The sequence below is a fragment of the Equus caballus genome, chromosome 17, assembly GCF_041296265.1.
Source record: "Equus caballus isolate H_3958 breed thoroughbred chromosome 17, TB-T2T, whole genome shotgun sequence".
Classification (NCBI taxonomy): Eukaryota; Metazoa; Chordata; class Mammalia; order Perissodactyla; family Equidae; genus Equus; species Equus caballus.
In genome coordinates, this window is record NC_091700.1 from 36,250,209 (window position 1) to 36,277,397 (window position 27,189).

The 27,189-nt window shown below is 38.6% G+C and overlaps 2 protein-coding genes across 11 annotated transcripts in view; one reads left to right on the plus strand and one right to left on the minus strand.

Moving 5' to 3' along the window:
* The window catches only part of LOC138918351 (phosphatidylinositol 3,4,5-trisphosphate 3-phosphatase TPTE2-like), a 390,322-nt gene extending 364,121 nt beyond the window's left edge, over positions 1 to 26,201 (plus strand). Inside the window, exons 23-32 of the mRNA XM_070239585.1 lie at positions 803 to 863; positions 1,673 to 1,754; positions 1,858 to 1,946; positions 8,941 to 9,002; positions 10,788 to 10,868; positions 14,473 to 14,578; positions 19,405 to 19,496; positions 22,215 to 22,310; positions 24,294 to 24,361; positions 25,940 to 26,201. Of these exons, the coding sequence (XP_070095686.1) occupies positions 803 to 863; positions 1,673 to 1,754; positions 1,858 to 1,946; positions 8,941 to 9,002; positions 10,788 to 10,868; positions 14,473 to 14,578; positions 19,405 to 19,496; positions 22,215 to 22,310; positions 24,294 to 24,361; positions 25,940 to 26,051 (849 nt within the window). The 3' untranslated portion in view covers positions 26,052 to 26,201. The remainder of the gene's footprint in view (positions 1 to 802; positions 864 to 1,672; positions 1,755 to 1,857; positions 1,947 to 8,940; positions 9,003 to 10,787; positions 10,869 to 14,472; positions 14,579 to 19,404; positions 19,497 to 22,214; positions 22,311 to 24,293; positions 24,362 to 25,939) is intronic.
* LOC138914995 (mitochondrial ornithine transporter 1) overlaps positions 1 to 27,189 on the minus strand; it is a 110,302-nt gene that overhangs the window by 61,578 nt on the left and 21,535 nt on the right. For 2 of the 10 annotated variants that reach the window (XM_070239595.1, XM_070239594.1), the window contains exons 7-8: positions 23,789 to 23,974; positions 21,922 to 22,422 (exon numbers count right to left, since the gene is read on the minus strand). The exons of 5 other annotated variants lie outside the window; for them this stretch is intronic. In XM_070239595.1, coding sequence (XP_070095696.1) covers positions 22,382 to 22,422; positions 23,789 to 23,974 — 227 coding nt within the window. In that variant the 3' untranslated portion in view covers positions 21,922 to 22,381. Of the gene's footprint in view, positions 1 to 1,602; positions 1,899 to 19,772; positions 22,423 to 23,788; positions 23,975 to 27,189 lie in introns of those variants that run through there. 3 more of the 10 variants (XM_070239596.1, XM_070239601.1, XM_070239600.1) reach the window with 3 other exon arrangements.

The following is a 27,189-nucleotide window of genomic DNA, read 5'->3' on the forward strand; positions in this document are numbered from 1 at the left end:
CATTGCTATAAGGGTACTGTACTAATCAATTTTTGACATTTTTTACAGTCACTTTTGTTTTTGGCAGAGATACATGCACATGTGTGTGTTGCAGTTGGATAAGTTTGCTGGAAATATTGTTGTATTAGTATGGTGATATTAACTGTATTTTAAATAATAACCACTATTTATTATTTTTAGTTATACATATATACATATATGTGTGTATAACATACACATATATACACATACGCACATATATATTCATTTTAGAAAACAAGAAAACACAGATGAGCCAAGAAATTCTCCATATTGTTACCATTTATCTAAAATTTGACATAATGTGTTTATCTTTTTCTGTCATGCACACACATGCACACAATCATACATACAGTTTTTGCATTTATTTATTTAAGTAATGCTTAGGTAGATGGTAAAATCCAGATCATTATCTAAAATACATATCTATGTAGAATTAGATCTAGATAAGAATCATATAGTACTGCGAATTAATGAGTAGGAATAAATTCACTTAAAACTAGTCAACCAGCTAATTTCCTTGTCTGGTATCTTTAAACAATGTGTATTTATAGTAGAGGCTAATCAGGGTAGTCAAGCACAACCTTGTGGGCTATTTGAAAACTATCAGTGGGTTAGATGTGATTTGGAATGCACATACTCTTATAGTCCCTGAATCTCCCCTAAAAGGTGCTAAGTGAGGGACAAGGGAATAAAAGGTAATAACCATTTCAGGCTACTCCTAGGAAGTGGCTTATGTTGGTGCCATGTGGATATATGTAATATATGTGTCCATCGATTTTAGGAAGTTGTGCGGTTCCTGGACACCAAGCATCGAAACCACTACCAAGTCTACAATCTATGCAGTACGTACTTAACTAGATATTTTCCTACTATAGATAGAAAACAAATCACTGCATGTAAGAAGACGATTCAGTTTTTACGTTTCATTTAGTCATAAGTATTTGGTAGTGGTGGGAAGTGAGTTAAAAAATCTCCATCTTGCTCTTGGCCCTATTTGGTGGGAAAAGATAGCTCAACAGCACGAAGTGCCCCGTGAGCGAGACAGGAGGCTGGGGTAGAGGCGGAGCCATTTTAGGAGTCTGTATGCTCTAGTGGTTTTAGGTGAAGAAAATATTTCTGTTTTTCCTGCCAGCTCCTGTTTTGAAGACAGATAATTCAACAAATTCATTCTCTAACCCACTAGGAGTGGGGTGTGAGGAGAGCAGGGCCCTACACAGAAAAAAAAGAAAACGGTGTAGAAAACAGATTATATCTCAGCTTACTACTTTGTCTTTCTTGATTTTCTCCTCTTCCTGTACATTAAATTATCATTTTCAGGAGGCAAACATTTTGGTCGACCACATTTGCTTCTGCTCTGTGGTGCTTAACTACCCTATAATAATGTAATGAGTAGCCTGCTAGAAAATTAAAAGTAAGTCCTATTAAGCAAACCAAAATAGGTTGAACTTAGGTTACTCAAGATGGACAAACCACTACTGTCCTTATATTTTTGAGACCCTTAAGTTTCTTTTAGAGCAGGAGGAGCCAGTCAGAAAGCTCCTTTTAAAGGTGAATAAGGAATTTCTAACAGAAAAGCATAACTTATTCATAACTTGATCATTTACTTTGTTTATTAGATATAGAGGTATGACCCATGCATCATCTATTTTAGGTGAAAGATCTTACAATCCTAAGCATTTCCACCACAGGGTCCATCGAGTCATGATTGATGATCACAATGTGCCCACTCTAAAGTAAGTTTCTTGCCAAGTTGGCTGTCAGAAGAGGGCTAAATGAATTGAGCTCAATTTTTTTGAAGTACTTTAATTCAACTAAAAATTTTACGTTTGAAATCAGAGAGATGCTGACTCTTTCGAAGGAAGTCATTGAGTGGATGGCTGAGGATAAAAGAAACATTGTGGTGATTCACTGTAAAGGCGGAAAAGGTAAAAACATTTTTCTTTTTATTTCTCTTTTTCTAGAGAAATGTGAAAAACATATTAAGGTACAAGACCAAGTCATACTGCTATTAATCAGTGTTAATAATTGTTAACACTTTTTAATATTAGCTTCAAGACTGAAGAAAGGGAAGGAAAGGGGGGAGTAGGGGAGGAAGGCAGAGAGTAAAGAAGGGAAGAAAATAGGAATAAAAACTAAGAAATTTCCGTTGTTATTGACTATTTGGTTTCTTCATTTTTGATTTGCTAAAATAATCTGTCAAAATACAGTGTTTAGAAACTGTCTGAGCACTTGTGTTCTATTTAAGATTGTTCTTAAACTTTGTGAGAGGCTTTTAAAGTTAAGGGCACCAACAGTGATGCTATTTCAAAAACCAAATCTACTGGAATTTTTATAGTGTAATGATACAAAGAAGATGATTTTGGTGGGTGTACAATGAAAAAGAAAGCTGTTAGTAAATCCAACCAATTTAAGTTGAATTAGATTTTCTCTCATTCAACTTTAGACTTTTAATAATCATCCAAGCATATTTCACAATTTTTGACAAAGAATTATGTTTTTGGTGAGCCGTAAAATGGTTTTTTATATTGAATTCCGGGAAAACATAACTCTTTAAAACTGCCGTATATATTTGAGTAGAATCAAGTTTTAGTCTTATTTGAAAACTAGTTTCAAGCCCATTAGTGAGTAGGCAAGTTCTGTCTCCAGATCCACAGGTTGAAATATTCTGTATATGTTAGCAATTTACAATGCCATGGATAAATGAAGAATATAGAGGTTGAACCACATGGAACTGTCAGTTTTGGACCATCTTTCACTTATAAAAATGGCCATTTCACATGGCTCAACCTAAAATATTATAATTTCAAGCAATTGGCTTCACTATTCTTTTAATTAAAGCTAATTCCCTGCTTGAAGGAAAACATTCATTTCAAATTTCATTTTTTTCTTTTTTCTGAGAGAGGACTATTCTGTGTTCACATGTCTTTCTTCGATTTCCCTTTAGGATTGTTTGGAGGGCTGGTGTTCAGCTGGTGCACATCAGAGCAGCCTCTTTTTTTTAAATTGTCATTCGTATCAGTTTTCCTCTATCTATCTATCCATTATCTATCTATCTATCTATCCATTAAATCAATCTTATTATCTATCTATTATAAATCTATCTATCCATTAAATCAATCTTATTAATTATATTACTCAAATCTTTCTATTTAGTATTTCTTTTCTTTTTTACTATTTCTTTGTATCAACTATTTTGTGTGTTGATTTCTTCTTTTAATTCTATCAACTTTTGCCTTTTATATTTCATAGTGTGTTGTTAGCTGCGTGCAAATACATGATTATTATATCTTCTCAGTGGGTTATTTCTGTTATAAATTTTTCATCATTTTACATTCAACCTTTCTGTGTCATTTTGGTTTAGATATGTCTCTTTAAAGAGTATATACCTGCATCATTAAAAATGCAATCTCAGTATCTTCATTTTCAATGTATTTATTGCAATTGCTGACATATTTGGACTTATTTATGACATTCAGCTATATGTTTTATATTTACCACAATTTTTCTATGCTTCTTTTTATCTACTTTCCTGCATTCTGTGGATCCTCTCACCCTTTTGTTTTTCCTATAATAGTTTATTTTGAGGTTTCTTGGCTTCAACTCCTACCTACCAGCTTGACTCCTCTCTCCATTTCTGATCCTCTGAGTTTTCCTTGCCTTTTTATTTTTGAGTTCAGCCATTTTTTTTCTTTATCATTTCCATATGTTTGATACAGAGGTGGAAGTTTTCAATCTATCATTGGTGCTCAAACTATCATCTTGATTTAGAAATAGTCTTTTTAACTTTCAATCATCTTTGTTAGATTTCTTGAACTTTAATGCAAAGAGTACCCAGATTTAATATTCTCAGTACCCTTGTAAAGAAAACTCTTTAGATTTCTTAGAATAAATATTCTTTTATCTTTTATGGGAAAATGTAAGAGAAACCTCCTTGCCAGATTTGCCAGATAAATAACAAAATACCTCAGATGAAGCAAAAAAAAAGGGTCCAGCAAAGAAAACTCCAAAAACAGTGATCCAGGTGCAGTGAAGAAATACTGAAAAGACCAGAGGAGTCAAGCAAGCCTGCAGGTGACTGGAAAAGGCAGTCACATCAGTGGGATGTAAAGGAGCTCAAGACTAAGATAGATACATTGATGTAGAACAGTCTTTCTCAAAGTGTGCATATTATTATGCAGTTGGTAATGGTGGGATAATTAGCATTGAACTGTCCAGATTTAAAACCTAGGACCATCGCTAACCATTTAGGTGAGTTAGATAGCCATTCAAAACCTCAGTTTTCCCATCTGTAAAATGGGAATTGTAATACTTACCTTAAAGGATTGTTAAGAAATTAAAATGAAGTAATGCATATTACACTGTGTAGTAGAGCACCTGATACATAGTAAACAGTGAGTAAATGGTAGCTATTATAATTATTAAAATAGAGTCTAAAGACAGCCAGCACCAGAATCGTTAACGAGGAGGAAGTGACCATAGCAAGTGTAGACTAGACAGTCAAGGTGCTTGTCTGTAAAAGGACAGAGAGAAGTTAGTTGTCTGAGCATTTGGGGCTGATAGTGAGTGTTGTTTATAAGATAGGGTAAGGGGAGCTGAATATGTTTATTTGCCAAGGGAAAGGAGTCAAAGAGAGGGAGTGGTTGAAGACACAGAAGAGTAGGGCCTGATAAAGTCAAAACCCTGAGTTGAGAGAAGGGGATGGGATCCAGAGCCCAAGTGGAGGATTTGGCTGAATTAAGAGGAGAAACTCCTCACAAGTGAGATTCAAGGGAAGAGGTGTAGTCACAGGAATAGATGTAGTTACAGGAAGCTTGTAAGGGGGATTCAGGGAGGCAACACGTTATCGGAGATCCTGCCTCTGGGAAGAAAGAAATGAAGACACAAACTCAGAGTCAGTGGGAAGGCAATTGGGTTGGCGACCTAAGGAATGTAGGGAAAATTTCAACCAAATTCTAAGGGAACCAAGAAAAAGAACTGACTAGCACCATTGAGAAGTGTTTTGGCTGCAGTGAGGGTCTAGCTTAAGTGTCAGACCATTAATTGACATTATTACCAACATGAAAAGTTGCGTGATTTTTCTCCAGCGGTTCTCTGTATCTCTGGTGTTTCTGCATCTCTGTTGTCTCTACATTTCTGGTGTAGCAATGGAGGAAGTGGGTGCCCAAATGGACCCAGTATTAGGTTTTTACAGAATGGGCACAGCAAAAGGACCAGAAGCAAGAATGGCAATGTTACTGGCACTGTTATTTAGTATTGGTAAAACCAACAGTGAAATTGTCCGTCATACTTCTAGGTGGATGAGGAAGTGAAAACAAAATGAGAAAAATGAGTGGCCATGGGACTGGATGACAGGATAAATTGAAAGAGCAAATATATTCATCCATGCCTTGAACAGCAGATCCTGTCTAGATGCATTTATGTGACAGTGTACAAAGCAGATACATGCACATCTCCCATGGAGACCACAGTCTATTGTTTACAGAGAAAATATATGTATTAGATGGTGACACGTGCAATTGAAAAAATAAAAATAAGGAGAATATGTAATGGGAGAGAGGTTGCTAACTGATATGTAGATGGTCAAGGAAGGTCTTACCAAATCAAAGACATTTGAGCAGAGACGTCATACAAGGAGTACTGTGAGCGTACAGATGTGTAGGGAAAAGTGGGTATAAAGAGTATCAAGAGACTATCAATGAAATAAATCCACCAGAACTTGGAAAACTCACATTGGGCTTGAGTGATCATAGCTTTTCTTTATGTGTATGCAACAAATCCATTTAAGTATATTTGTGTTAAAATTTCTCCCTAAATTAACACCAAGGTTACTGGCTTACAATTTGGGAAATGCACTACCTCCTGATTTGCAAAGCAGGAAATGAATCAGCTCTAGGCTATCCACACCTCTCCTGCTCTCCACCATAAGGAATATCCAGTGATGCTGAGGAGTCTCTTTTGCAAGTTTGTCCAGTCAGGAATTCTAAGTTTTCTGGAAAATAATTCCACTGGGCCCAAGGACTTGATTAACTGAGAACTCTCTCACAGCTTCATCAGCTATCTTTTATACATGTCTTTTACCAATGTTTAGTCTATCCTTTTCAATTGGATTTTTTTTCCCGGTTGAGAGACTAAAAAAAAAGAAAAGAAATTGAAAAGTTGCAGTTATCAAAACATAATGATTAAAAGCACAGGCTTTGAAATGAAAGATCTAGGTTTAAATCCCAACTATGCCGTTAAAGAATTTTGCGGCATTGAGTAAATTACTTAAATTCTCCATGCTTTAGTTTTCTAATAAGTATAATGTGGATGATGACAGTTCCAACCTCATGGTCCTATTTTAGAGGTTAAATGAAATGTGAAAATTATCTATCTGAAAGAAGTATCAATGGCTTGATAATATTGGCCATTATTGTTATCCTTCAACTGGTATGCTATCAGTTTTTAGCAGCAGACTTATCTTTCCTGAGTCTTTTTCTAGTAGATATACAATGAACATATTTTTATTTAAATAATAGGAGTGAATGTTTAAGCGTCTCTAGCTCTTTCAAAGTCTTTTTTAATGGATGCTACAAAGTACATTTTCATTTGAGACATTCATTGTATCAAGTAAGGCAGTCAAACTGACAAAAGGCTATTTTGGTCTGAATATCTTGAATGAGAAATTGTTTCAGTTACATGTTAAATGCTTTAAACAACTCTAAGGGATACACACACACACACACACACGTACATACATACATACATACATAGAGCTACCACTCTTGGTGTCTGGAAAATCACCTCAGTGCTCTGGTTATAGATTCAAGAACTTGAAATATAAGATCTGCATTGTGAGGAAGGGTGATGGACACCACTTGAGAAAGAATAAAGTTTAAGGATTGTTGCAAAAGGTCATATAAGCTGGCATTAAGGTATCTAGCTATTTGACTATGTGAAAGTTTCTTAAACTTACAGAACCTCAGTTTCTCAGTTTCTTTATGCCAGGTTGTTTACCTCACTGAGGTGTTGTAAAGATTATATGAGATCTGTAAAGCATTACCCAAATGTTAGTTGTTATCATTATGAAAGCCAAAAATTGTATTATATTTAGAGGTGCAAGATGCTTTTGCCGACTTCAGGATAACAAAAGCTCTCTTACGACTTCCATCTGACCAACTTGGTGGATTATTTCACGTTCTCCATTCCCTCCATAAACACACCTATTGGTGTCCATTGGCATGTTGAAAACTTGTAGCTAGTATGCTTCTTTTTAGTATGCCTATGTGTTTCTGCTTCCACCAGTGTCTGCCAGTTCTACTTGTTATTATACTTATGTCAAATAATCAAATATTATGTAGATCTGTAAAATGTCAGAGTGAACAGAAAGAGTTACAATTTTATGAAACCTAAGTTGAATGTTTCAAGAAGATTCAATGAAGCTGACTGCCTACAACCAAAATTGCAGCTGAATTAAATGCAAGTACGACTAATGTAAAACATTGGGAGAAAAATTCCAGTAGTAAAATCTAGAAAGATCCTGCACCTAGATTGCTCGGAAGAATCTGAAGCTAGAAATATGGATGAGGCAATGGTTTATACCATGAGTCTGGCCTTTCCAAGAAAAAACTCCAGTTGGGGGCACTCAAAATGTTAAAACCTTCGTCCAATATCAGAAGTTTAGTGAATGAATGTACATTTATGTTTTAAGTTAAAATAAAATATTGGAGGCAAGTATGTATCATTTTTACGATTCCCCACTGTACACGACTTGACTGGATGAGACAGCATCTACTTTGTCTGTGCTTGTACTTATCTACAGTCACAAGGACATGAATCTGCAAAAGTTTTCTTCAAATGGGAAAATATCACAGTTACAGAGACCAGAAATGTCCTTGAAAATTGAAATGTTAACAGTCTATACAACTGAGAGCCAGGTTGTTAATGGTCAGTAGCTTCCTTTAGCAAGAAGCTTTTATTTGTAATAGCAGACGGTGGTACAAAGTCCTCTTTGGAAGCACTTGGCTTAGAATAGTGTTTTTCAAACTATGGGTTGCAAAATAAGTTTAGTAGTCCATTAAACAAACAAACAAAAAAGGACTAGAAAATAGAGTGCATCTCAAGTTAGAAGAGTAAGTTTGGAATTACATAAAATAAGTTCAGCATATACTGGCTAAGACAAAAGCTACAGATCATCGTAAAAATAAAAGTAACATGTTTTTTAAACTCAGATTTTGTATGGCAGGACAAAAGTATCAATTGGAATAAAACATAAGAGACTTCGAGAATGAAATGACATGAAATCAAGGGTTTGCTTTACAATGCTATAGAGGAAAGAGAGAGAAAGAGGGAGAGGGAAGAAAGGAAGGAAGAAGGAAGAGAAATTAAACAAGTACAGCAATATAACATGATAATTATAGAATCTGGGAAACAGGTATATGGGGGTTCATTATACTACTCTTTTTACTTTCATATATGTTTTGTAACACACTTAAAAACTCTAATGAAAATGTAAGGAGTAAAGGGTATTCAAATACTCGATAGTGTTTTGGGTTCTGACCATGTTTTATCTTTTATAGGTACTTTTAGTTAGAAAAACAGGGTATGTAATTAGGTCTTAATTGGTAAGCAGCTCTTTAGCTTTGGAGTCCTAGAGCAGAGCTGATTGCTTCTGCCTATTACTGCAGCCCCCAGCAGTAGTAACTCAAGAACGGTATACACGTGCCCATGTGCGTTCATGCACAGAGTTAGGGCAGAATTCCAGGTGGAACCTCTGAGCAGTGAAACAGCTTTGGCTATTTCTGAATTGAAATATTTTGAACAAGCACTTTCAGAGTGAAAGAAAATCAATCCAAAATGAACTCTTAGGATATTTCTAAGAGTATTTTTATACCAAGTATTACCATGAACATTGGTTCACGAACTAACTGTTTTCTTTTCCAGGACAGACTGGTACTATGGTTTGTGCCTGCCTGATTGCCTGTGAAATATTTGTAACTGCAGAGGTATGAAAGATGTTACTATCAACTCTGTCCTGTGCTGATTGAATTCGCTAGTTCTGAAACCTTACTGGTAGGATGTTAAGATGATCCTTTGAGTCATGGTACTTATGAAAATGTAATTGGAGAGGTGGTTATTAGAAAGCTTGGTTTTAATACATCCTTGTTTAACTTGCTCTAGTTAGTAACTAACCTAGGTACCTCTTACTCTGGGCCAAGATGAGGGTGATGTCAGTGACATACTCACCTTGGGCACAAAAATTAAGGGAATGCCAAAAATTTTAGTAATTAAGATAAATAATATTCTAATTCAATACTTTCAAAAATAAAAATTAATGCAAAAACTCCATGATGTATACAATAGCAACATTTTAAATAGAAACAGGACTCAACAGGGGCAGGATTGAGATGAGATGAGTAAGGTCCAAGTTATGCAATTGTACAAATACTCAGCAATCTAGAGGTTTTACTCGCCTCCCCTAGTCCCAGATCTGCTGTTACTCCCACCAACTGCAGAATTCTTCCTTCCTCACAAGAATAGTACCAAGATTGATTAGGTAAATTCTCCAAAGGACCTTAAACATCCTCAGAAGTGCTAGGAAGATAGACAGTATCGTTTTTCAACTCAGAGCAAAGTCTTGCCCGAATATTATTATCTTTGCGTACTCAGTATATGTGGGGTCTGTGCCCTCTAGAAATTTGTGAGAAGACAGAGTGGGCTGTTTCTACGTCTTTAAGTAGGGTCGTCAGTCTTTTTTCTGCCATGATCTTGCTGAGAGGTTACCACTTAAAGGACACACTCTCAGCAGCTCTGCTCCTCGTTTGGCCGCCAGTCCAGATAAGAGGAGCTGTGGGTTATGCACAATGCCCAGCACTCTAATTCCACCATCTTCTTTTTTTCTAATTTGAGACACACAAATTATAAAATGGATGTTCTAGGACAGTGTTTTTCAAACTACGGATCATGATCTATCAGTGAGTTGTAAATCAACTTATTGGGTTGTGACCAGCATGTTTTTTAATAAAATAAAATAGATTAAATAGAAAATGTCAAATGGTAGTATTATTTTGTGAAACTTTTGTTTCAGGGGTGTGTGTGTGTGTGTGTCCTAGGTTTATTAATGTAGATTGTAGCTTTAAAAATAAAAAGATCAGGGCCGGCCCGGTGGCACAGCAGTTAAGTGTGCACATTCCACTTTGGCGGCCCGGAGTTTGCCGGTTCGGATCCCAGCTGCGGACATGGCACCGCTTGGCAAGCCATGTTGTGGTAGGCATCCCACATATAAAGTAGAGGAAGATGGGCCCAGATGTGAGCTCAGGGCCAGTCTTCCTCAGCAAAAAGAGGAGGACTGGCAGTAGTTAGCTCAGGGCTAATCTTCCTCAAAAAAAATAAATAAAAAAATAAAAAGATCAAAAGCCATTGACCCAGAGCCCTAGACTGAGAGCCAGAGACCTATACTCTGGGCCTGTGCTCTCACCTGGCTGCATACCTCTCCACGACAGGTCACTTGGTTTTCTTTTGGTCTCAGTCTTCCCCATTTGTAAAATGGAAAGGTAGGAAGAAGGACCAGATGATCCCTAAGGTCTTTCCAGCTCTGAAACCCCATGTCTTTATCAGCCTTTGGATGAGAGCAGACCTTCCTGTTGCCTTCTTAGTTTTGTTGTATTGGATAGCCTCTGCCCAGAGACCGCTGATTTAAGGAAATAATGTGCCTTGGAAACTTTAAGAGTACCTTATATAGGAAAGGAGAGTGAAAATGAGCCATGATTGGATTGTCCCCTTTTCTATAGGAGAGCCTTTATTATTTTGGAGAACGACGAACAGATAAAACCAGCAGCTCTAAATTTCAGGGAGTAGAAACTCCTTCCCAGGTAAGTTTCTTTTTAAAAAAAGGTGGGTTCTTTGGGGAATTTGGTTAAGATTGGTGCCTATTACTTAGTTTCATTTAGACTTTTCTCCTTTGGTGATCAGGTAGCAGCACTTGGGTGCCCCGTGACAGGCCTGGATCCTTCCCAGGGCCCGAGAGCCATGCCTGTGGCATGCCTGTGCTTTGCAAGCACTGAGTTCTCCCCAGAGCATCCTGCTTTCCATTTTATATTGGTTATTGTTTACAGAATTCAGGAGTTGATTCCCCTCCCAAAGTAGGAAGGTCCAATTCTAAGGTTCCAGACCTCTGAAAATATCTAAAGTCATCAGCCTTTTATTTCCCTGCAGAAAGGAACTGAGTCTTTCACAAACCCCTACTGGGACAATTCAGCCCTTGCAGAACATCACAAGTGTGTATGTGCACACATGTGTGTGTGTGAGAGAGAGAGAGAGAAAGAGAGATGGGGAGGCTGTGTTTTTAAACAGAGAGAAAAGAGGAAATTAACATTTTTCAAAAACCTATTATATACCAGACACTGTTGTACTTTTACATATATTAGCTCATTTAATATTCAGACAACCCATGTGAAATATATGCTATTACCCTATTTTTTCCTTTTGAAGACATTTTATTGTGGACTTTTTCAAATATAAGAAGTCAAGACAGGGCCGGCCTATGGCCAAGTGATTAAAGTTCCACACATTCTGTTTCTGCAGCCCAGGGTTTGCAGGTTCAGATCCCAGGTGCAGACCTACTCCATTCATCAGCCATGCTTTGGAGGCATCCCACATACAAAGTAGAGGGTATTTGGCACAGATGTTAGCTCAGGGACAATCTTCCTCAAGCAAAAAAAAAGAGCAAGATTGGCAATGGATGTTAGCTCAGGGTGAAACTTACTCACACACACACAAAAAGTCAAGACAATCATATAATAAATTCCTTACAGTCACCTCACCACTTCAACAATCATTTCATCATGTAGCCAACCATGTTTCATCCATTCTCTCCCCATTCTCCTCGTGCGTGTGCACACACACACACTCACTCTCCATCCTTTCTCTATACCTGGATTATTTTGAAGGAAATCCCAGACATCAGATCATTTTATCCCACAAATATTTTAGTGTGACATCTAACATAAAGACTCTTTAAAAAACCCTTAAAACCATTTATCATATCTAAGAATATTATACCTTAATAATATCTTAATAATTTCAAATGTCTACTCCATGTTTAAATTTCCACAATTATCTTTAAATCTTTTTTTAAATTTAGTTTGTTTCAATCAGGGTCTAAACAAGGGCCACACATTTCATTTGGTTTCTTTGTCTGTTAAGTCTCTTTTAGTTTATAGGTTTTCCATCTCTCTTCTTTATTCCTTGTACTTTGTTTATTGAAGGAACTTGGACATTTATCCTATAGAGTTTACAACATACTAGACTTTGTTGAACCACGCTAAGTGCTTTGTATTCATTATCTCCTTTAATACTCTCAATAACTCCATGAGAGGGCACCATTGTGATTCCCATTTTACAGATTAGAACATTGAAGTTCAGTGAAATTTTTTTGAACCAAGAACTCAAGTCTAGATCTGTCAGACTCTGAAGCCCATTATTTCCCATCCTCTGCACAGCATCTCATCTGTTTTTGCCTTTTCTATATTGCCTCTCAAACCGAAGTGAGAGTTGGTTGGCAATTGTTAAGTAGATGTGGATGCGGCTGTGAAAGAAAGTTTTCTTTGAATGAAGTGATGGGAGCTGAATAGATAACCTTGGCCTTGTTAGCTGGCTCTGGAAATTTAGTAACTGCTGGCTCTAGAAATTTAGTTTGGGGCAAAAGAACTCAGCCTTATCCACTGATACTTTTCTGCCACACCCAAGAAAAAAAAAGATAGTAATAAGCTATAGGCTAAAAGTAATACTTGAACTTACTGAAGCCCAGCTCTAATCCTGACATTTCCATGCTCAAAATCCATAATGGCTCCCCTCTGCCAAGGGCAACAAATATAAACATTTTAATCTGGCATCAAGATCTTATTTTTCCAACCATTTCTTCCATAATGTACATTCACATGTCCTACGCTCTAACACATTTGGACCATTTGCTGTTTCTCAGCCTGGTACCACTTTATACCCACATGCTGTTGCTCATGTGGACCCTTTTTCCTGGAGTCCTTTTCTCTTCCCAGCCTGATGTAGTCTCTTGCTTTTTCAGTTTTTATATCCCTTTGTGTTTCTTTTAGGGACTAAGTGACTTTATATTATTCTCTAGCTATTTGAAGTGGCGACTTCTCTGCCCCTTTTGCAGACAAGGCCCATGTCTTACCCATCTTCCCAACCTTGGCATCCCAAAGCACCTCTTATAGTATCTCCTTTGTTTGTAGTGAATGCTTACTAAATAGATGCTTGTCTTATTAACTTCTGTTACAAACCCTGTTGTTTTAGGCTGAAGGAGAAGGAAGAGTGAGAGTAAGAGCAGCTTTAGGGCCATGATGGGTTACATCCTTTAATGAAAGATCAAGAATCTAGTGGCAGAAGCCAAGGGGACGGTAGATGTAACTCCTTCAAGGATTCTCGCTGTACAGATTCCCTTCCCCATTTCTTCTGTAGTCATGCACAGTTTCTCTAACTTTGGTCCAGAACTGGCACTCCCTAGGCTACAACTGAATCTTTTCTGATTCACTGGGAGAGCAATACAAGGACCTGGCCCCAGGTTTCCGAGCTGTGTTGGCAAAGCCCCAGGACAGAGTTCCCTCCATGTGGGGAGGTAATTCTCAGATACCATCAAATTCTGACCCTGCATTGTGGGCCATTCTACAGACTACATTTCATCCACCTCTGAGTTAAGAAATTGCAAGGGCGCTTCCCTTGACTGGCCCTTTCCAATGCAAAGTATGGCAGTTAATTTAACACTTCTCATTGGGTGCAGAAGAGTCCGCGAACTTTTAAGTCCAGTTGATTCAGTACCTGAACTCTTCAGCTTCTTGAAGAAAGATTCAAGGAGAGAGCCCTTGTGAGCAGCCTGCCACAGGAGAAGAACTAGACTAAAAAGGACAGGGCTTCCTTGAAAATAGAATTGGGGAAATGCAAAGTGAAGGAACGAGAGAAGAATATGTATCTACCACTGGCCTAGAGAAGTCTTCCTCTTGAGTTTTCACATCTGCAGTTCTCTCATGCCTAGGAGGCGACTCTCCACCAAACCACAAGCCTTCCTTTAACTCCGTCACAGTCAAGCTTCTACCCTTGGATCGACCTTTTTCACAGTTGCAGTTAGCTGCATCTCACTGTAATGTTGTTGAAACTGCTTTGTTGGTTCTGGTTGGTCAACCTCTCAGTCATAGCAGCCTATAAGCAACACCTGGCTCCTTTCTTGTTCCTTCCCCACAGCACTTAGTTCAGTATCTTTTTTTAAGGTAGATATTCAGTCATGAGGCAACATATATAAAAATGCCTATAATGGCATGTATGTAGATTCATATAATGTCATCCAATAAATGTTTCCTTAATTAATTACTCTCCTTAACAAGTTCTATGTATAGAAAAAAAATCAGGAATGCTGACTTTAGACTTTTCATCTCCACTTAAACTGAGGCTTCTGTTGTTTTGCAGAATAGGTATGTTGGATACTTTGCAGCTGTGAAAAATATCTACAATATGAATCTTCCTCCAAGAAGGATACTTATGATAAAAAAAATTATTGTTCATTCAATTCATGGTAAGTGCTTTAGTATAATTGGAAAATTGGGCAGGAAGGCCAGTGTTCTTACTATTCGAGAGAGTTTCCCTTACGGTTATATAAAACAGACAATCCCAACTCACAGTTGTCTTTTTATGTATCCTCACATATGAACCCCTCCCCCTGGAATTTCCTATTGGCCTAGCAGTGCTGTGGTCATATTAGCAACCCTTAGACATCTTCTCCGTTCCTCTCCCATCACCACTTTGGGGGGTCCATCCCCTTCCCTTTTCTCTTGTTCTTATTGCTGCTCTGGTCTCAGCCCAGGTGGACTTTTCAGGGTGGAACCTCTGATGCAGAAGAGAGGAAGTGCCTGTGAGCCCTGGAGACCACTTCTCTCTCATACCCACCTCTAGTTCAGGGATGGTCTTGGCAGCAGCATCTCTACCATTTTCTCACCTACTCCTTTCAGAGACCCTTTGTTTTCTCACCACCCTGGTCTCTCCTTTTGCCCTCCCTCCTCCACCTGTAGCCCCCTCACTCTCAGCAGCTCCATCAAGATGTCTTAAATGCCCAAACAGCAAATGAATTTTGTTGCCACAAATTCTTTTTACAAATAACTACCGAATACCTGCTTTGGGCCAGCCCCATGCTAGTGTTTCTCTGCCCTTAAGGAGTCGCTGGGTGGTTAGCAGAGGGGCGGAATGAGTACGAAGATAAAGAGCTGACCACAGTGTTGGGAGCACACAGAGTCTGGGCCCCACCCAGCCTGGGGGTCAGGGAAAGCTTCTTGAGGGGACAGTGCTTAGATCTTCCCTACCTGAATCCACATGAGCCTGGAAAGGGTTGAGAGAAACCTGGGCTGTATGGGGTGTCTTTCAACGCCCCAACTGTTACTGATTATTACCAGGAGTAAAAATCCTTATAAGCTTCAAAAGAATTGATGTTTGCCTGCTTCAAGAATGATGGAGAGAGACTGGGATCCACCACCGCCCGGGGAGGCAGGAAAATTGGTCAGATCGTCCATCTCTGGGACTTGAGAAAGAAAAGAAAGGAAGGAAGGGAGAGGAACTGGCCTCAAGTCCCATGTCTCTATTTCTCCATCACTCACCTCTCTTTCCTGCACAGCTCACCTCCAGGAGGTGGGAAGGCAGGGATGTCTCAGCAGAAAGGGGATAGGGCCTCACTCTCACTGCCAGAGGTGCAGCAGGGGGTGAGGCTTCTGATCCCTAAAGCAACAGCCAGATTGTAGACCATGAGGAGGTGCTGAGTGCTGGACCTCTCATGGGTGGAATGGTGCCAGAGCATTGGTATCCACCCAGACAGCCTAGTGTTTTCAGCCTTCTGAAGAGTCACACAAAGTAAGATCTAGATATTTATTTTTTTAACATTTCATCCAATCATTTACAAATAAAAGAATCTTTAAATAAATATATATAAACTACATAGTTGAAAAGATAGATTACAGTTGTTAAAATATAAAATGCTTTTTTCAAATTATTTACATACCTCCTCCATGCACACACACCCACCCATATCACCATCACCAAGAGGTGGTGGTGAGAAATTTTGGTGGATTACCACAAACAGATTATGTAGGTTTCTGGCTTCTGAAACCAACTTCAACCTAGTAGCATTGTTTCTGTGGGAAATTTTGGTCTAGATTTTCAAGCAAGCATCATGCAGGCAAAGCCTAGAAACATAGCCTGTTCTAGCAGGAGGCTGCCCAGTAGAGGTCAGAAGCACTTTGCTCCCCTTCCTTCCCACAGTCAGTGGGGCCCTGCACACTAGACTGCAAGGCTGCTTTATTCCACAGAGTGAGAGGCAACACAGTTGGCTGTTGGAGCAGTTTCTTCCTCTAAGAAATTTAAACCCAACTATAGACCAACTGGATGGTGTGAGAGCCTGTATGGTACCTGAGTGCACACTCTGCCTCAGTTTCCTCTTTGTTAACAATGGGAATAACAGTATCTATACAAACTTCTGTGAGTATTAAACTATTCAAAACAGGCAAACACGCATTTAGTCTAATGGAGTTTTTTTTAAAGATCGGCACCTGAGCTGTTGCCAATCTTTTTTTTTTTTTTTTCTGCTTTATCTTCCCCAATCCCCCCGGTAGACAGCTATGTATCTTCGTTGCACATCCTTCTAGTTGTGGCATGTGGGATGCCGCCTCAACGTGGCCTGACAAGCAGTGCCATGTCCACACCCAGGATCTGAACCAGCGAAACCCTGGGCCGCGGCAGCGGAGCGCGCGGACTGAACTGCCCGGCCACGGGGCGGCCTCCTAGTTTAATGGAGTTTTAATGCATTTCTCTAATATGAACAATGAGAATAAGATTAGTTTCTCAAAATCCTAAGCTTAGAAATGTTTTTAATAAGTTCTAGAATTTCATATGTTGTTCCAGTCTGATATTGTATCCTAAGACTGTGACTTCTCTCTTAATATTTTGAATTTTATTTAAACTCTGTGGAGACATTTAGTAAAACCATAAGGTGCAGATGTGGTGAACAGAGGAACTAACCCAAATTTTTAAGTACTGCAGGTGAAAAATGGAGAATTTCATGCATTTGGTTTCCTAATCTCGGGCTAACATAAAATAGAGGATTTTAAAAGTCCAATTTGAGATTCCTCATGAAGACTTCCAGATAGAAAGTTGTGACCTTAGCAGCTGTTCAGTACAATGTGGGTCTAGGCTTGTGGGGCCAACTTAAGAAGGCCTCTATGGGAAGTTAAAATTCTTGCTGCACCATGTAAATCATCAGGCCAAACCTAATGACACCAGCCTTCTTTTGGAATAATAATCTTCCTTTCAGATTGTTTTGATCACAACAGAAAGGGGATGGGAGACTGTCAGGAAAAAGTGTGGAAGACTTTGAAACAGGCAGTATCTTGTCTAGGGTGCCCTTCCGTGGTTCCCTCCACCTCTCATGGTCTTTAAGCTATTCTACAACTCTGTAAGTTGTAGAAAACTGATAATAATGCAAATAAGTTTTGTACATAGAAATGCAAATTAGTTGTGTTCAGTGAAAAGTGATTGATTGTTGACAGTTTTATATCTGTAAATTCATCATTCCTTATTTGCCTATAAATGTGCAGTACTTTGAACCAGCTGTAACATTTTACTGCTTCCTTATCAATTAAGGAGTTAAATAAAATTTTTAATGTGTGTTAAAAAAATGCAAGGTACAGGACAGTACTATGGTATGCAACAATTTCTGTAAGACAAAAGGGGGCAGTAATGTGTATTCATATTTGTGTGTGTGTACACATATAAAATTCTCTGGGAGAATATATATTCATATTTGATTATGTATGCATGAAAAGCAAGAAACTAATAGTAGTGATTATCTATTTGGGGCTGGAGAACTAAACGGGAAGATGGGTGAGACAGAGACTTTTCACTTCATCTGTTTTACCTTTTATTTTTAAGTCATGTAAGTATACTTGAATTATTTAAAAAATTTTAAAGGTGTGAGAATTAATTTAAGCTTATAAATCAATGCCCTTTTCTTGTCATGTGATAAGCATTTGACTTAGTTTAGTTCTACATTTTACTGATCTCTGGTAGACATCAGTAGGAAGAAGATTTGCAACTGGAATAGGACAGAGGGAGCTGAGGCAAAGAAACCATGATTCCTAATGACAAATCAATAATACAGTATTTGGGGCTGGCCCCGGGGCCGAGTGGTTAACTTCGCATGCTCCGCTGCAGGCGGCCCAGGGTTTCGTTGGTCTGAATCCTGGGCATGGACATGGCACTGCTCATCAAACCACGCTGAGGCGGCGTCCCACGTGCCACAACTAGAAGGACGCACAACAAAGAATATACAACTATGTACCGGGGGGCTTTGGGGAGAAAAAGGAAAAAAATAAAATCTTAAAAAAAAAAAGGCTATAAAAAAACATGAAAAAAAATAATACGGTATTAGAGAAAGCAACACAAACATAATATAAGATGAACAATCAAGAATGATTAGTATATGGGGGGCCTGGTGGCGCAGCAGTTAAGTGCACATGTTCCGCTTCTTAGCGGCCCAGGGTTCGCCGGTTCGGATCCTGGGTGCGGACATGGCACCGCTTGGCACGCCATGCTGTGGTAGGCGTCCCACATATAAAGTAGAGGAAGATGGGCATGCATGTTAGCTCAGGACCAGCGTTCCTCAGCAAAAAAGAGGAGGACTGGCAGTAGTTAGCTCAGGGCTAATCTTCCTTGGAAAAAAAAAAGAAGAATGATTGGTATATGACTCTATTTGAATATTTGTTTTAGTTTTGTACCTTTAGTTCCATGCATATTTAAGTGAAATATGCAGGGTTGAAAGGAAAACAATAAAAATTAATTGGAGGCTTGAGAAACCAGCCCTTTGAGGAAATGCTAAGGGAAGTGGGCCATTGGAATTGAAAAAGGAGCAAGAAACCATCTGTCTGTAAATACATCCTGAGCACCGTAGAAATGTTTGCATCCAGCTATTCGATATTTTCAGAGACTGCGCTAGGAACTGGACTTAAATTTGTTAAGAAACATCATGATTAGAAGTCTGAAGAAAGAAACACATTAACAAGGAAGGTTGCAAGTCACCTTTTCTATTTTTTTTTCTTAGAAAGATGAAAAGATGAGATTCTAAGTCTTAGAAGCTGACCTATATGACTTTTTATTTTTCTCCAGCCTTATAATGTCTGCTTTAGGAGACAGATTTGGGCTTAAAGCCTTGTCCTTCAAAGACAAAATCTATGCATGTCCCAAATGTTTCTATATTGACACGTTGTTAGCTGGGATAATCTTTTCTCGTTTTAATCCATAATTTTAATTGGGGAGACATTTTGATCTTTGCTCTAACCAGCCTAACTTTTTAATTTCATTCAGGTGTTGGAAATGGAAATGGACGTGATCCGAAAGTACAAATAATAATGCGAAAAAGGATTGTCTTTGTCTGCGCTGCTTCCAAGAACTGTAGGGTAAGAGAAAGCATGTGAACTGAAAATTCTGGTATTTGTCTCAATCTCAATGTCAAATCAGCATCTTGACCTCCCCAGACCAGTGCTCACCACAAAGAGAGGCCAAGTTGCTTTCTGGTTACCATCCAACTGAGTGTCCCTAGTCAGAGCTAAATTAAACTCACTGTTCAAACTAGTTTTTTCAGGGCATTTTCCAGAATATATTTTCAGTTCAGAGTGTTGCATTGTCTTTCATTTTTCCATAAATGTCAAGCAGTTTCCCAGGAATCTACCAGAGTATTTTTTCTTTTTAAAGGAATCCTTTTGGTTTTTTTTTTTTTTTTTAAGATTCGCACCTGAGTTAATATCTGTTGCCAATCTTATTTGATTTTTCTTCTTCTTCTCCCCAAAGGCCTCTCCCCCACCCCCTGCCAGTACGTAGGTGTATATTCTAGTTGTAGATCCTTCTGGTTGTGCTTTGTGGGATGCTGCCTCATGGTCCTTTTATTGGATGGCACTGATTGTGAAATTTTAGTGTGCATGAAAATCACCTAGGAGCTTGTAAGATGCAGATTCCTAGGTTGCACCCCAAAAGTATAATTCAGGAAATTTGGAATGGGGCCCAGGAATCTCTAGACTTAGTGATGTCCCAAGTCATTCTAACTCAGATGTCCCCTGGAACTGCTCTGTGAGAAACAATGCAAGAGGAATCTCTTTACCCAAAGCAATGGGAGCTGGTAGTCAATGTTTTCTTACATGTTGGAGAAATGCCTAAGACTATGGACCTTTTCTGAAGCAATAAGCAAGCTTCCTTAATGGGTCTAAGAAAAATTAACTTTTAAAATTCTCAGGCTTTTCTCTCTAGTTCTACTATTACCTCTCCAACAGCACTCCTTTCCCTTCTTTTTGTGCCCCCCTCCCAACTGAGGGCACTCACCGAGGCCTGATCCTTGGCTTTCTGTTCTTCTCTCCACACATACTCTATTATTGGTTCTGTTCATCCATCCCCCTGGCTTAAACTATAATTTTTTTCTTTCATTCACTCAATATATTTATGAGCACCCACTGTGTGATAGATACTGGAGCTACAACATGGACAGTCTCTGCCCTAACAATTCAAACGCATTTGTCGATCCGTATTTATCAAATGAGCTTTTCCTCTGCTTCTGCAAATGACACCAGCATTCTCTCGCTCAGGCCTTCAAATTTGGTATTATCTTTGGTTCTCTCTTTGCCTTGGCCCCCTATATTCAGTTAGTCACCAATTCCCGCTGATTATACCTTTGAAATCTCTCTTCACTCTCTCCCTTCCTTTCTGTTCCCATTGCTACCACCTAGTCTAGGACCTCATTTGCTCACGCCTAGATTTCTACAATCATCTCCTTACCTTTTCTTTCTCCTTATAATGCAGTATATAGGATCCTGCAATATGCATCCTGAAATACTGCTCTCATTGTGAAAAGCTTATAGGTAGAGCAGAAGACAAACTGAGTGCCCATGGTCAAAGCCAGTTACTATATTTGGCTCAGTATTCTTATCTGTAAAATAAAGATTACATCTCAAGTGTTGTGAGGATTAAATTACATAATATAGTTGAAGTTGCTTTGTGAGCTATTAATCACTAAATAAATGTTATATGTGATAATTATCAGGCCACTTTGTCACAAAGGAAATGCCCCACCATATTCTTCAACAACTTCCTTCTTATTTCCCTGGCTCTTCAACTCTCAAGATACAGCCCTATCATACCTGAGCTTATTTCCATCATAACTTGACCTGCAGTCTCCACTCCAAGTAGACTGGGTCCCCTTTGGCCTTTGGAACACAATAATGTCTGATTCATGTTTTTGTTGGTCTTTCCTCCCCCTTCCCCTTTCTGGCCCCATCCCCCACCCCCAGCTGCCTCCTGCCTGAACTGGATTATCTTTTCAATGCTCTTCTTCATTTATACAAGTCCTTCCATGCCCAACTCAATTTCTACCGCCTTAGTGAAGCTTTCTCATTCTATACCTCTGGTTAACCTCCCCTGAAGCACACAACAGCACACTCAGTCTTCATCATACAACTTGACACGTCATTATATGCCATGCTACTATTGTTCCTTATGTGTATAGCTCCCTGAAGCGTCAACTGAGTCTGCACCTTCTTCTGTATTTTTCACAAGGTCTAGTATAGACCTTTCTCACTGTGGGGCCACTATTATACAAGGATGAAGCAATAACAGAAATATTCAGTATAGCTTCAAAGTTGCTCATTCCAGAAACTTGACATATCTTTGGCCACTCCATCCAGCAGTCTGCTAGGAACAAGGCCTATGATCCCATCAGCAATCACAACATTTTGGATAGAACGTGACCAATTATGCATTGCTTTTTGAATGTGAATATCAACTTTAAAATTGAGCTTCTTAGCATGTTCCTAATATATGAAAATTGAGTGACACACATTCAACAGTAAAGTTTACTTGGTAAACCTCTAATAGAAAATTGAATACTTGCTTTTCAACAGTGCCCCACCATAACCCTCAGATATGTTGGCCTTTCAAAAATGTAAACAACAGTATTGCAACTTTATAGAAATAATGATTAACGTGTAGATATACATGTGATTGGGCTATGAGACCAAGAGTACTCAATAAATATAGCAAGCCTCAATAAGTGAACGTGAACTTCGCTGTTCTACTCATTATCTCATTATTAGCTAGGTTTATAGTTCTGAACTCCATGTATTCATTCACAGATAAATCATGATGTTGAAACAGACAGAGTGATAATTACGCCAGTTAACTGTCCACCTCTGTATGACGACGTGAAAGTGCAATTTTTCTCTTCCTCCGTGAGTAATCAAGAAACAACCTATGCCATTATTCTTGTCTGGTCTTTGATTCTGGTTTCGGATTTCCTTTGCTACAATTCCCAACAAGGGAGATGATAGGAGATGTCAATCCCTAGCCAGGGAGAGGGAGAAAAGAAAAGCAACAAGTCAGATCTATAATTTTTTTTTAAAAGAAAAGCATATGTAATTTTAAAATTCTCTTGCTCATTTGTTTTTTCTAAATTCTATACAATTTGCATGGATTAACTTTCAAATAAGAAAAAAATACAAAAACCAAGATGTTAAAACAACAAAGGTATGTTTTACTCTATAGCAGTGATCACATTTTTCTTTTGTATCTTTAAAATACATCACTCCCAAAGGGGATGCACTATGATTAGTGTTCGAGTGGTGAACATGATGTAATGTATACAGAATTTGAAATATGATGTACATCCGAAAAAAATAAAAATTAAAAAAATAAAAAAATAACACTAGCTTGTGCCAAACTAAAAAAAAAAAAAATTCATCACTCCCCATAATTTACAAAATACTTTAAAGTGAGGGAGATTTTATTTTCTTCTGAATTGATTTATAATACATTGTAAATGGTAGTTTTAATCTAATATTTACTTTATGAAAAACTGAACGTCTGCCATTGTCATTACTCTGAATATCACGTATATAGTTTATATTGATAGTCATAAAATGTGTGAGTAGGGCCAGCCTGGTGGTGCAGCAGTTAAGTTCGCACGTTCTGCTTCGGCGGCCCGGTGTTCACCGTCGGATTCCGGGTGCGGACATGGCACCGCTCAGCAAGCCCTGCTGTGGCAGCCGTCCCACATATAAAGTAGAGGAAGATGGGCACGGATGTTAGCTCAGGGCCAGTTCCTCAGCAAAAAGAGGAGGATTGGCAGTAGATGTTAGCTCAGAGCTAATCTTCCTCAAAAAAAATGTGTATTATTCTGTATATAACAAATTTCTAAGCCTCAGTAGTTTCATCTTCCTATTAAATCACCAAAGAGAACTGCCAATAAGTAAATATGCTGATCAATTTAAAACTTATTTCCTGTGCCTTCCTTCAGCTGCTGCTTGCTCCCTGTTGGGAGAGAATCTGTTAAGTATTGAAATGGTAAATATGTTGAAGCAGGTGACCTGGATTGTTCCCACAGTGGATGGTTACCCCTTGAATAATGGACCAGTTTGAATTCTCTATCAGTGGTCTCTACACCAAGCAGAAGCACTGGTGTAACGGCATTGACCCAGGGGACATTAGTAATACCTGGCCTTTGTGATTTTCCAGGGCCATGAGATGAAAGCACTTTCAAAAAATTTAGGTATTTTTATCATCATCAATAATGACGGTTAATTATCCAATGCAGCTGCTCCTTGTAGAAATGGACAATATATTTGGGCATAAATAATCATAGATCCTTAGTAGATTCTGTGTAGCACTATCTAAACCAGATTAAAAGACCACTGTCTACATTTATAAATACCTATCACAGAAAAAATAGATTTCCTTGAAATTTTTGGTAGAAACAGCAAAAGAACAGCAGTCTCGGGCCGGCCCAGTGGCGCAGCAGTTAAGTTCGTACGTTCCGCTTGGACGGCCCGGGGTTCACCGGTTCGGATCCCGGGTGCGGACATGGCACCGCTTGACAAGCCATGCTGTGGTAGGGGTCCTGCATATAAAGTAGAGGAAGATGGGCACAGATGTTAGCTCAGGGCCAGTCTTCCTCAGCAAAAAGAGGAGGATTGGTGGCGGATGTTAGCTCAGGGCTGATCTTCCTCAAAAAAAAAAAAAAAGAGCCCTCTCTTAAAGCCTTCTCCTTTGTGTGTTAAGCGTAATGTTAAAGACTGTAAGTGCTGCATATTTAATGGCTACAATTGTCTGATAAACATGAATAAAGGAAGGAATTTTAATCACTTTGGAATGATTAGTTCTTGGTATCAATTTTACTATGAAAAATAACCTTTTATTTTTAAACCATGTCTTTTTAGAATATTCCTAAGTACTATGACAAATGCCCGTTTTTCTTCTGCTTTCATACATCATTCATGAAAAACAGGTATGGCTATGATATAATCCAGTAGAAATGGCTTCATCTTCAATGTATGTGTAAGGTGAAATGGCAAGTCTTTTGCTGATTACCATAAGCTCAATTTATAGAAACCAAAAAGTCCTCTAGTCACCACTCTTCATTGCCTTACTCATCTTAATCTGAGTATTTAAAAAATATGGTTATTCTTGAGACCCCCTGATGCATCATCCTCAAGGTCTATACCATAGGACTGCATTATAAGTTAAAATGTATTCTAATCAGATCTCGGGTGTGGTGGTAAATCCCTCCCATGGAAGTTTAATATGAGTCTGCTCAGTACCTCGAATATGGCAGGTCCTCAGTATGTGTTGATTTACTGATGACCGGCCACCAGCAAATTCTCTTCCAAAAGAAGGCATCATCTAGCAAGGCTTCAGCTAGTTTAAAAGCTGATTGACTCATTTATATCAATGGCAGAAGTTATAAGACACAATAAGTACCATAAAGACAGCTGAAAAAAATCATTAATAGTCTCCCATTTAAAATGATTTTCTAATAACTAAATTGGGAAAGCTTTTTTAAAAATTAATTGATTTGAAGATTATTATTCCAAAGAATCTTCTACCATATCTGGAAACTCATTCCTGAGTCTATAAGTTCTTCACTTTAAGGAGTATGTTTTGTGGTGCTGAAAATTTCAGATCATTGGTAACCCCATACCATGAAATACAAAAGGAAAGTAATATCCAAAACCTTGTGCAGGTGAGTTTTGAAGAAGTGGTTGTGACTGTACGTGGCATGAATTGATAGTTCTCACTACATGCAAGCCTAGCCTTTCCTTCAACCCTGAACTACATCTAATCACACAAGTCCAGTGAGGCAACACTGAACTGAACATCCAGCCTACACACTTACAATGACACACATTTAACGGGTTCTGATAGACTGAACTTTGGATTTAATGGAAAATTTCTAGCAATTTTTTCCCTAGATGTTTGCAAACAATAAACTTTGATTCCTAACAGGAACAAAGTCCCTCATATAGACATCTGGGCAGAACGTCACTTGATGCTACTCCTGAAAAGTGGTTCTTGCTAAGAACAGTTTTTTCCTTTAAAACACCATAATCATATAGGAGAGGCAACAAATTAGATGACTTTTCTCCTCACTTATGTGTTTCTAAAGATTTAACATTTAAATTTCCATACTACCTAGTAAAGCTGTTTTTATTAGTTACAAGATTCTTAATCAGATGAAAATGCCAGCTTCATCATTTAAAAGACACTCAGTATTTTATTACTGGGTTTTAATACACATCGAGTCTCTCTGGCTGATTTGTCACATATAGAAACTTAGTTTATTAAACCCAGATGTCATTAACTCCATTACAGGCAATGTTAAAAGAATCGACGACATGTTGTTACTGCTGTGTTACTGAGGATTAAGATACTTTGCGTCTCCCTAGAGAAGGTGGGAGGACGGGCTCTGAGAAGGGGCTGAGCCTAACCGTGGCCAGGTCTCTTCTAAAGCTCTAACAAGCGGGCCCAGCTGCATGGCTTTCCTCTTAGTCCAAAATTAAACATAATGATTTTTTTTCTATTCTAGGCTTTATCTTTCAAGAAGCGAACTGGATAATCCCCATAAACAGAAGACATGGAAAATTTACGGTCCAAAGTTTGCAGTCGAGATATATTTTAAAGCCAGAACTAACGTCTGACTGAGCACAGTGTCCTTTCCAGGACAGAATCACGTCTTTTCAATCCCTACTGCACGTTGACATCTTAAAAACCTGTCTCTTTGACAGTATACTTTTATTTACATATATGTACATGTGTTAAGAAATCTATTAAAAATATAAAAGGTAAAATGTCAGTGGCAGTTTTTTTTTCTTCTTTGAAGGAATATACTTCACACATAGTTTTCATCTGTATTGAGATAAATTTGGAACACAGTACACAGGAACACTCGCCAGCCCTGGGGGTTAGTGGTTAAGATTCAGCGTGCTCACCACTGCGGCCTGGGTTCGTTTCCTGGTCAGGGAACCACACCACCCCATCTGTCGGTTGTCATACTGTGGCAGCTGCATGTTGCTGTGATGCTGAAAGCTGTGCCACCAGTTTTTCAAATACCAGCAGGGTCACCCATGGAGGACAGGTTTCAGCAGAGACTCCAGACTAAGACAGACTAGAAAGAAGGGCCTGGCCACCCACTTCCAAAAAAATTGGCCATGAAAACCCTGTGAAGAGCAGCGGAGAATTGTCTGATAGAGCGCTGGAAGGCGAGAGGATGGTACAAAAAGACCGGGCAGGGTTCTGCTCTGCTGTCCACAGGGTCGCTGGGAGTCGAAATTGACTCAACAGCACTAACAGGAACATTAAAAGTTACCACTTTTAAGAACTTTGAAATAAAACTTTCATATCAAAATAATCGAGATATTTTAAAAATGCGATTCTCCCCAATACTGTGGGGTTATTTCATTTACTTATATATTTTTGAACAAGTATGTATTCCCTGCTTTCACATTTGTAATTTCAGGTTTATTAGAAAGGCAATCCCTATTTTCTTCCTCCACTTGATTTACAAACTGTCTGTTAGCAAACATCACATTGGCAGCAAAGACTGTTTCAAACCCCAAGAACCATTCCACAAGCAGTCCCCCACCCCCAACACACACTTCTCTCTTGTCCCAAGCACCGCACGGTGTGACGAGCTTCCTTTAATTCTACAGGCACAGACGTCGGGGAGGCTAACAGAATCTTGGTAAACATGAAGGATAAAGAATCTCAGTAACTTTTGCTTTTGCGTAACATCATAAGTGAAGCCGAAGGAAATATTTGCCTGGAGAAATCTAGATT